General features: G+C 40.0%; 1 protein-coding gene across 2 annotated transcripts in view; it reads right to left on the reverse strand.

The window, feature by feature from the left end:
• Positions 1 to 1,341: 1,341 nt before the first annotated feature.
• The window catches only part of slc37a1 (solute carrier family 37 member 1), a 22,905-nt gene continuing 12,907 nt past the window's right edge, over positions 1,342 to 11,339 (reverse strand). For both annotated transcript variants that reach the window (XM_027174682.2, XM_027174683.2), the window contains exons 5-20: positions 11,239 to 11,317; positions 10,319 to 10,454; positions 9,690 to 9,766; positions 9,154 to 9,320; positions 8,450 to 8,502; positions 7,971 to 8,048; positions 7,684 to 7,812; positions 6,689 to 6,779; positions 6,466 to 6,528; positions 6,289 to 6,374; positions 5,512 to 5,560; positions 5,175 to 5,248; positions 4,986 to 5,064; positions 3,727 to 3,824; positions 3,584 to 3,648; positions 1,342 to 3,496 (exon numbers count right to left, since the gene is read on the reverse strand). In XM_027174682.2, coding sequence (XP_027030483.1) covers positions 3,481 to 3,496; positions 3,584 to 3,648; positions 3,727 to 3,824; positions 4,986 to 5,064; positions 5,175 to 5,248; positions 5,512 to 5,560; positions 6,289 to 6,374; positions 6,466 to 6,528; positions 6,689 to 6,779; positions 7,684 to 7,812; positions 7,971 to 8,048; positions 8,450 to 8,502; positions 9,154 to 9,320; positions 9,690 to 9,766; positions 10,319 to 10,454; positions 11,239 to 11,317 — 1,340 coding nt within the window. In that variant the 3' untranslated portion in view covers positions 1,342 to 3,480. The remainder of the gene's footprint in view (positions 3,497 to 3,583; positions 3,649 to 3,726; positions 3,825 to 4,985; positions 5,065 to 5,174; positions 5,249 to 5,511; positions 5,561 to 6,288; positions 6,375 to 6,465; positions 6,529 to 6,688; positions 6,780 to 7,683; positions 7,813 to 7,970; positions 8,049 to 8,449; positions 8,503 to 9,153; positions 9,321 to 9,689; positions 9,767 to 10,318; positions 10,455 to 11,238; positions 11,318 to 11,339) is intronic.

Below are 11,339 nucleotides of genomic sequence, written 5' to 3' on the forward strand. Positions count from 1 at the left end.
GTTACTGACTACTGTCCTTCTCTTACTGTACACAATTTGCCCATCAATTAAAAATGAGGACCAAAATTATATCCAGTTCTCCAAGATTACGCAATTTTGCAGAAATAGCACTAAATCAAGCAAACTCTATGATCTTCAGAGGAGCTTGTGTTATTTCAAAATTTCTGCAAATTTTCCAAAAACGAGACTCATGATGTGATATCGTCTTTGTGCCGAATGAGTACAGCTATCGTAGAAAGTAATAGTTATCTTTACAGGTTTAAAAGAAGATTTAAGTATTGTTTTTTTTTATTGTTTTTTTTTTTTAAATAGAAAAACCACAAAAACGCATCAAAAGTTTCAAGTTAAAAAAAATTAGCAAATTCAGCAAATTTAAATATAAACTCTGCACAATTCTAAAGGGACTGTATATTACATGTTTCTGGGGTAATGTTTCATGTGAAACTGGGCCCAGAAACCACTAGTACATGAAGATATTTAAAAGGTGATTTATTCGGTCTGCCTGCAAGAGTAAAGGATGTCCAGGATAGAGTTAGGAGGAAACAGATGATTCGCTGTGGTGACCCCTAACTGGGAAAGCCAAAAGTTGTAGAAGATTCATTCAGTCTGCAGGAGGCTATTTCTCCAGGGGGAAGCATGGCCTAAACAATAAACACAACATTACACTACCTCCAAGAACAAAACAAAAAAAATAATTCCTTCCTTTCCTAACATGAAAACTAGGAGAAATGTGATAAAGAGAACAGCATTTACCATCTTCAGGCAGTGGAGACACCAAGTACAAATAAACATTTCTATAACAAACCAACATTCTTATTTACAATCACAAAAAAGGCACAGCCATCCTCTTTTCTTTTTCCCATTTGTACTCCACACCCAGAAAGTGCTCCACCCTTGTCAATCAACAGACAAGCATTGTAGGAGCTCCCCCTACAGAGAGGGATGATATAGACACCAGCAGACAACAAAGCACCGTAAAAAGCACATGATGCTGAGATCCGTAACATCAGCACCAAAAACAGTAGGCTGGTTTATAGTATAAGTACAGGAGAGAAACATAAGGGGGTCATGATCTATACACACAAGTGTAGGATGTGAACTGACGCGATGACGCATTCTCACACAGCATAACACTGACATGGTAGTGTGTGTGGTCATGTATGAGTAAATTAGTGCAGGAGTGTTACTACTTCAAATATTACAGACTAACAGCAATATGTGCACACACATACACACACACACACACACTCACACACACAAAAATATACACACACACACACACACACACACACACACTTCTAAGCCATTTTAAAGGAGTAAAGAATCAGACGAATATTCCAATTGAAACAGTTGATATTCCTCTTTATTAAAAATGTGATTTGTTCACATTCATTTTTATAATTTCTTTATACAAAGTGACTTCCCAGCACAGTGCACAGCTACTGCAGTGAGTTTCTAAAAGGAGTCTAAAAATGACAAACACAAACCCATACAAAGAACAATAAAATAGAAAACAAGGCACAATCATGTTGTAACACAGGAAGAGAATTAGATGCGATTTATTCACACAGAAATACATTCAAACATCTATAGTGTGACGTCCACTTACACATGGGTCACAGAGCGGGTTCGACTGAATCATTCTTCATCATGGCTTTTTAAGCCAAAGGGTCCAGCTTAATGGCAAGTTGTGTGTCAAGCTTTCTTGTGTTTTCCTGCTGTGTACTCCATCCATCATGTACACTTACTTACTACTGAAAACCAATAGTGCATGTCCCTATAATATCTTAAAAACAAACAAAAAACCTCAGTGGCTTCATGTCACCACAGTACAGAACACTCATACACACACACACACACACACACACACTGTGCATCTGAGCAAAACAAATCAAGAATCAGTGGAACATTTCTATAAATCTGAATCTCAACCTTGTCCTGAAAAACAAAACCAAACGTTCACGATATACTGTACATTGAATCTCAATGCATTCTGTACCACAGTATTTAAAACACAGCATTTAAATATCCAAATATAACATTTGTATATAAATAACATGGATGGTTTTGACTTTGGTTTGTAGAAAGGCAGAAGTGAATGAAGAACAATATATTAATTACACCCTCATATATACATCCTTCATATCTGTACAGCGTCCGTGCGCTTCGACGGATATTTAGTGGTGAAGAACCTATTTTATTCACAGCGTGCACGTACTGACAGCAGAAAACGGAAGTATTTATAAATTCAAGTTGGAAAAAAAAAAAAACCCCTGAAAAATATAGAAATATTTCTAATAATGAATGCTAGTCTATTGACACTGGTTAGCGTAATGCAAGCGTCATCACACTAAGGAGGTCCTTTAAACTTTCATTGATTATTAGCAACATTTCATTAGCAACATGAGGAAGTATACAGTCCTAGACACTTGTCTCAGTCTTCTCTGTCCAACAACTGTCCTGGATAATGTAGAAGTGCTTGATGAAGCATGTGAAGTTTGAATAGATGGAAAATAACCAGACCGGTTTGGTTTATGAAACTCATCAAGCCGACATGTGCGAGCGCGCTGATTGTGTTTGTTTTTCTCCAGTTTTTTTTCCCGTAGAATCTCCAGTTTAAGCTCATTAATCTTTTAAGCCCATTAGGTTTATCCCATGAATAAATTTATTAGCTGTGAAAATACACCATTAAAGGTGCAATTTGCAACTTTTAGAGCCTCACGCTGCCTCCGAGAGGAACGGCAACTGTAATGAAAACATTTTTACAAGCCGGCATCGTCACATTACTGAATCAGCATTTGCCTCATAAGCCTTTCAAGTAGAAAGGGTTGAGCTGAGCAGTTTTGTCTCAGCCACGCTGGGGGTGTGTAGCTATTTTCAGGCCCAGAAATAAATTATAGCGCAATCAAATGTGAAGAAACTACCGAGATCTATTAAATATCGCGAGTGTTTCAGACCTAAAGTATGTCCGAAACAACTAATTAGACGCCGCACCTTTAAATATCGGTATAGGTCTAAAAAGCTTTTGTATTCCATGAATAAATATTACATCATCAATATAAATAGCTGTACCTCGTACCATTTAACTCGATGAAACCTAACACAAGGACACACACTAAAAACAGACAGTGATGGCAGTGATAAACATTTCTATTATGCTCGAATCCTTCACTGATGTAAAGGAGCTCAAAATGTCTACAGGTGTTCATTGGTTTGAAGCAGTTTTTTAGAGCAGGGCTTGTGCTCAGTATCGAAGGCAGGCTTGTAACAGGCTCCTACTCAGGCTACAACAATGGTAAAGAGTTCAAGGTTCAATTACGCCCCATTACACTGCAGGAATGGCACAAAGCACAGTGGAAAGAATCGAGTCAAATCGCAGATCTGCTTCTGAGGACAGATTCAAGCTGTGGTCCTGGTTTGGGAAGCGTTGGGGACAGAATGTCTTTCATCCAGAGTCTACATAAATGTAGGGTAAAGTGCTCAGTGTTCCTTCAGTCTGGAAAACAGAAAGATCAAACACTGATTAAGGCGCTAGATTTAGACTGAGATATAGAGAAATGTGCTTCAGGAAACCCGGACTCACTCGACAGACGCTCTTGGACTGTTCTTGACCGACCTCATCTCCTTGAACACCAATCTCAGCAACAGCTGCAGGCAAACACGATAATAAAGATTATACAAAGACAAAAGCGCACGGGTAACAGCGCCGACCTGAGCCGTACTCACCAGTAGTGCAAAAAAGTCCGCTGTCATGAGCATGTAGAAGACCTGATCCCAGCCGTGTGCAGAGAGCAGCCCGGCCAGCAGGGGGCCTACTGCAGCACCTATACACATACAAACACGGGTAAGACAACATTTAACACTGGAAATCAGTGAAACCTCGCTTACACAAGATAAAATGAGACCTTGACTAAAAAATATCGATTAAAGTAAATTTATAAGAAGAAGCATATACGTATATTTATGGATGTTTTCTAATGTACAGTATATATAAACACATAAAGGGGGTCTGAGAAGTCAGGGACGAATGCGAGTAAAACTACACATAATTCATTTTGTATTTTTTATCTAAAACATGTGCTCTACACGTCCACTTAAACGCTCAGACACGTTCTGCATGAGGTTTTTTCAGATTTTTCTCAACATCGACAGCTGGTTCCCGATTTTTCAGACCTATATTTTATATATTCCTATATTTTATAACTGCATTGCTAAAAGCTGCTCTGGAGGATGTGCGTTCTTAAACGCGCTATACAAAGGAAAAGAAAAATAACTGAACCGAGCTGAATTGAATTAAACAGCTTGACAGAAAACCGGTTGTGGATAACATTAAGGAGCAAAACTGAGGAGTCTGGAAAAGGAAATTTGAGAGAAAACCAGACACAAAAGAAAAGTCCTTTAACTATCTAGTGACTTTTCAAGAAGACTTTGTGACTAGTTTTATAAAATGAGTGCAATTATTAAAATACCGCCTTTGTTTCAACAGATTTCTACCTCTTCCTATTTTCCTGGCCTGAGTTATATAACTAAACATCTTGCTTAAATGTTGAAATGCAGTAATTATCCATTAATATTAATATTATAATATATATAATATTATAATATAATATAAATATAATTATTTATTTGATTTATCTGATTAGGTTTATTTAGACTACATTCAGGTAAAAAGGTGATAAAACATGTCAGCAGATATTTTGGTGTTTTGATGCTTAAGATTGTTTCTAAGGTAAAAATGATCATGAGGTTTGAAAGAAAACCCATAAGAGCCTGATTTTAGCAGCGTAGATTTATATCTCAAAAGAGCCAAACAGAAACATTTCCTCGCCACGAGCATGAAATCTTGAGAGGAACCGGGACTCGGAAAGGAACCCGGGCCGGGATCATTTTTGAGTCCGATTCCTATCAAGATTTCTAAATGTGTGACACTAAACACCGGTTTAAATATCACAGAGAAATTCTGAACAGAGACCTGATACACTTACCAACAGAACCTGTCCCATCAATAATGGCAGTGACTGTTGACAGAGCACGAGCATTGCCTTTAAGGCTCTTATGGGTGCCCTGTAATTTTATTAAAAAGATAAAAAGATTAGCATTAATGTGTAAGATGGGAGCCAAAAGTATTTCTGAGTGTATCAGAGAAATACACGGACATTAACACAAATACTCACCAGATCAGCAGAGACAGCGGTGGTGATGAGGGCATAAGGTCCGTTCACTAACCCTCCACACACCAGCAGCATGCCTATGACACACAGCATGGCTCGTCAGCTCGCAGGTTTACACACAGATTTCTTCTGATATCAAATCCAATCATTTTTGCTGGTATTGGCCCAATAGTGATACTGCGTATTGTATCTCATTATAATTATTCTTCTTTTTCTTCTTAATAATAATAATAAACTTTTACTCCTACAACGTGAACCATGAAACCTTGATACAGAGATAAGTTGCGTCACTGTTACGTCACTGTTACGTCACTGTTACGTCAGTGGAGTGAAGTCTTACCGATGGTGGGGCCCAGACCAAACTGTCTCATCATGGAAAAGCCATAAAGCTAGAAAACAGACACAAATGAACTTTTATCAGTCGCATTAAGCCCAACAATGTCTTCATATTACAGCTGTGCTCACTATTGACCTGAAGTGAGTTTATGTGTAAGACAAACAGCACAACGTTTGAAAACGTTTGTAAATCGTTGATATGGTGAAGCTTTCTGTAAGCAGATGGAGGTTTCATCTTATTAATAGAGTGTGGTGAAGGAGCAAATGCTTATAACTGTTACACCATCAGTGATTATAGAAACTAACGTGTATCTTCGATGACCTTATGCTATAAACTAATCACAAATGTACAATTATGTTTCATTCCTTAACTCGTTTTATTATTTTATCATCGCAAGTCTGATATAAAATGTGTCAGGACTCTGTTGGCTTTCAGGGTGAGATGATGTTCCCTCTGGTTAGGATAAAATTACACAGAGTTTTACAGGGTGTGTTAGAGAGCAGATATGAGTTTGAAATCATCATTAACTTTGAAGAAAGAAAAAGTTTTTGGAACATTTCTATGAATATATTGACCGTGGAAGTCAGAAATACTTATAAATGACTAAAGATTCTTAAAGAAATTCAGTGCTGAACATGAAAAACTTAAAAAAGCCCAAATTCCTTAATATATATATTTATATAAAAAATATAATTTCATTAATAAATGATTTTATTAATTAGATTTTATTTATAAAGTTCATATTAAGGGGTTTTGGGAATTTTTTGTAATGATACATACTGTTGGAGCGGCCAGGAGCAGCATTACAGCACACGTAGTGGCTCGTTTTCCCATTTTATCTGAGACCACGCCTGCCAGGATTCCACCTACACACACAGACACACCCCATGTTGTCAGAGGTAAGTGAATGCCTGACCCCTAAACTGACCCTGATGGAATTTAGGTCGCTCTACATACCGACGATTCCTCCCACGTCAAACAGGGTGGAAAGATCTCCAGCTTTCTTTGCATCAAGGTGAGCTGTGACGCACAACAAAACAAAGAAATCAGAAACTGCTGAGTGTTTCAACGGACCATGAATGAGCAGAGTAACAGGTTTGTGTAGTTGTGCGATGAACAAGACGACATTCCACATTCCAGGTAAGACAAAGAAAAATACCTGGTCCTGATACACACTCACCTGTTTTAGTGATATAGAGAGGAAGCCAAAATAGAAACGTGTAGCTGACCAGCTTCGCAAACAGCAGACACAAAGAGAATTCCACCACACCCTAAACACACACACACACACACACACACACACACACAGGGTTGAATAATGTATACCGCATACAGTATATTCACAGATATAATATATGCTCACATAGTAAATACACACACTTAAACACATGAGTGATGTTCATGCGATGGAGATAATGCAGATATAGAGCTGAGCGAATAAAGGATGAACATTGGTCTAATTTTTGAAGCACTGTTGTGCAGATGTGTGTGTGTGTGTGTGTGTGTGTGTGTGTGTGTGTGTGTGTGTGTGTGCTGGTTGGTGGATACATGGTGGAGGATACATGGGTGGAAATGTGAAGGAAATATGAATTCAAAATATTAATGAATTTTTTTATTTGTTTTTATAGAATTCTGCGAATTGTGGAGTAGATGGATGGATAAATGGATGGATGAACTGTATACATTCATATAAATAGGAATTGTGTGTGTGTGTGTGTGTTGATTTGCTCAGAGTGAACTCCATAAGAACTGTACACAGATTAAAATGGTGTCGTCTACCGTACAACACATCAACAGTCATCAGCCCTTTAACATGGAAACAGACTACAGCATAATATCAGATGGATGAATAGATGGATGGATGAATTTTATCATTTTAGTTGGATGCTTAGATGTCAATTTTTCCACTACCTGGTGCACGGATGAATGGATTTATTCTAAAAGTTAATGGATGGAATGAAAGAACTTTTGTATTATATTAATCGTTGTATAATCTTAAACATTGGGTTCAGAATTTGGTCTGAGAATGAAGGAATAAATAAAAGCATGTACAGAATTTGCTCAAATTTTAATTGTAGTGTTTGGACGGAGTTTGTATTTATTTATGAATGGATAGACTTTTACATGCTGTATTTAATTCTGGTTAAAGGAGTATGTGTGTGTGATGTCACTGACCGGTATGCGTAAAGCTCCCATGAAACTAATGGCAGTCGGCTCTGCCTCGCTCTTCACTACGACCACCTGCTGAACAGGAACACACACTCCTGCACTGTCCTGCCCCAACAACAGCTCTGTATCAGAGCTCTGACACACACAGAGAGAGAGAGAGAGACACACACACACACACACACACACACACACACACACACACACACACACACACACACACACACACACACACTAGTAAATTAAGAAGAAAGGCTAGAGTTAAAACAGGTGACAGTGTAGGAGATGAGACTCACCTCTGTTTTTGTTCCTTGTTTATACTGCAGGTACAGCTCTGTATGGCCATTAACTCTGTTCCAGCTTTTGTTTAACTTCTACCAGAGACACAGCACAGTTTAGTAAATGTAAAATGATGTGTGAGCGTGATTTATTTTACATTTCTCTTCTTCCCCTGACCTCAGTGATCCTCAACAACTGTTATTGATGTTACTGCTCACTATGTCTAAACATGGCTCTAGTATTAACACACACACACGACACGCACAGACACACACACAAACACACACACAGACACACACACACACAGACACACACAGACACACACAGACACACACAGACACACACAGACACACACAGACACACACAGACACACACAGACACACACACACACACACACACACACACACACACACACACACACACACACACACACACACACACACACACACACACACACACACACACAGACACAGACACACACACAGTGTGTACTTGCCTGGTGACCATTGACTGCATTTTGAGTCATAGCTGCTTTCAGGTCATTTGGGTCTAAAATGACAACAAGAGAATGCAATCAGTTAGATTACATACCAGCCCCAACCTCTACACACTCACACACGCACACGCTCTCACACACACACACTCACACACACTAGCCCCAACCTTTACATACACTCTCACACACGCACACGCTCTCTCTCTCTCTCTCTCTCTCTCTCTCACACACACACACACACACACACGCACGCTCTCTCTCTCTCTCTCTCTCTCTCTCACACACACACACACACGCTCTCACACACGCACACACGTTCTCTCTCACACACACTCACTCACTCACTCACTCACTCACTCACTCACTCACTCACTCACTCACTCACTCACTCACTCACTCACTCACTCACTCACTCACTCACTCACTCACTCACTCACACTCACTCACTCACACTCACTCACACTCACTCACACTCACTCACACTCACTCACACACGCTCTCTCTCTCACACACACACGCTCTCTCTCTCTCTCTCTCTCTCACACACACACACACACTCGCTCACACTCACGCACTCGCTCACACTCACGCACTCGCTCACACTCACGCACTCGCTCACACTCACGCACTCGCTCACACTCACGCACTCGCTCACACTCACGCACTCGCTCACACTCACACTTTAAAACAAAAACAATACCCACGCTCAATTAGGAAGAGGAAGCAGACGATGCCCATGACAGCAATGATGATGCCAGGGACGATGAAGGACATCCCCCAGTTAGACGACACATAGTGCGCAGCGATCAGAGAACCCAGGATGTTCCCAACAGAGGTGTGAGAGTTCCACAGCCCCATGATCAAACCTCGTCTGATTGAATACAAAAACAGAAGATCAGTAGGTGTGTCTGCAACCGTGAAACGTGTCTTTGTAAAGAATATATTCCTACATATAGTGAAATGGTTAGATTTCTCTCTTATTATTAATGTGAGAAAGAGCATATTAACCTAAATTCTTCATTCAAAGCAAACTCATCTTCATTCAATAATTGATGATGGAGCTAACTGTGTGAGTGTGAGTGTGTGTGTGTGTGTGTGTGTGTGTGTGTGTGTGTGTGTGTGTGTGTGTGAGGAATATCAAAATTATCGTACCCCCCCCCCCCAAAAAAACAAAGTATATTGGAAATGTCTGCAATTAGGCAACATTCTCATAGATCAAAATGTTGACACTATTACACACCTGCCCTTGCCAAACCAGTTCCCAATGCAAGTCACCACACTGGGCCAGCCGGTAGTCTGCACCAGTCCATTGGCAATCTGTAACACGAGAGAGGGTGTGAGAGAGGGGGGGGGGGGGAGAGACAGCGAGAGCCAGAGGGAGAGAGAGAGCACAAGAGAGCGAGAGAGAGAAAGAACAAGACAGGGAGAGACAACGAGAGAGACAGCGAGAGCCAGAGGGAGAGAGAGAGAGAGAGCACAAGAGAGCGAGAGAGAGAGAGAGAGAGAGAAAGAACAAGAGAGGGAGAGAGAGAGGGAGGGAGGGAGAGAGAGAGAGAGAGAGAACAAGACAGAGGGAGGGAGAGAGAGAGAGAGAGAGAGGGAGAGAGACAGAAAGAACGAGACAGAGGGAGAGGGAGAGTGGGAGGGAGAGAGACACACACACAGAAAGATCCATTGATTAAAAGGTAGGCTAATTCAAGAGGCATTCTAAATTTAATAGAATATTGTGCGTGTTTGTATGTGTGTGTGTGTGTGTGTGTGTGTGTGTGTGTGTGTGTTTGTATGTGTGTTTGAATGTGTGTGTATGTGTGTGTATGTGTGTGTTTTATGCATAAAGCATTAAACCTGTAACAGACACACTAATCTGACCTGGACAAAGATGTAGAATCCAAGGTTGTGAATGTCGTAAACGTATCCGAGTCCGAACAAGCAGGTGAACAGTCCGCTGGTCAGCATCCCTACACTTAGATAAAGGCGGATGGGCAAACGCTCTCCAATAATCCCACTGCCAATGACAAACACATCAGTGCAGAGTCAAACGCAGAGGAAGTGTGTGTCTGTGGATATGTGAGCGAACCTGAGCTGAGCAATACGATGATATCATACTGAGCTACTGATATTATGGGCTTCAGTATTTTTTAATAACATTCATAACTCAATGATTTATTTCGTCTAGAAGTAAATACTATGCTATTTCTCTCATATCTCACAGGCAGAAGACATGAAAGGGTCAGATTTGTCCGGAAATATTTTCTAGCGAAGTTCAGTAAACACAGAAGTGAGCAGTGTGTGTGTGTGTGTGTGTGTGTGTGTGTGTGTGTGTGTGTAGACATCAAAGTAACACTTCAAGGAGTGAAAAACTGCATGTACTGTGAATAAAAAATTACAACTCTACATTAGTTTGTTTTATCTATCTATCTATCTATCTATCTATCTATCTATCTATCTATCTATCTATCTATCTATCTATCTATCTATCTATCTATCTATCTATTTTTACAACTTTTTTATAAAGACTTATAGTAATAGTGTATGAACGTGAAGTCAGTCATGTTTGTTAGAAGCTGTTAGATGTCTACAGTTTGTCTCCTCAGTTGTACAGGAGCTACACGGAGCAACAGTAAACACTGAGCAAACAACATGGGTCTAAATTTGTCAAACAATTGTCTCACAAGTCATACACACAACACACACACATGCACATGCTTGCACACACACACGCACACGTGTGCGATTCCTATGTGTTTAAAGGTATCATGGAGATGGTGCAGCAGTGACTCAGTTCTTACCTCAGATACATGCCTATAGCATAAGCACACAGGAAGGAGTAGTCCATCGCTCCCAAAAGCTGCTTGTAGTTTCCTTTATCTGCACACACACACACACACAC

This window comes from Tachysurus fulvidraco, chromosome 6, assembly GCF_022655615.1.
Source record: "Tachysurus fulvidraco isolate hzauxx_2018 chromosome 6, HZAU_PFXX_2.0, whole genome shotgun sequence".
Lineage (NCBI taxonomy): Eukaryota > Metazoa > Chordata > Actinopteri > Siluriformes > Bagridae > Tachysurus > Tachysurus fulvidraco.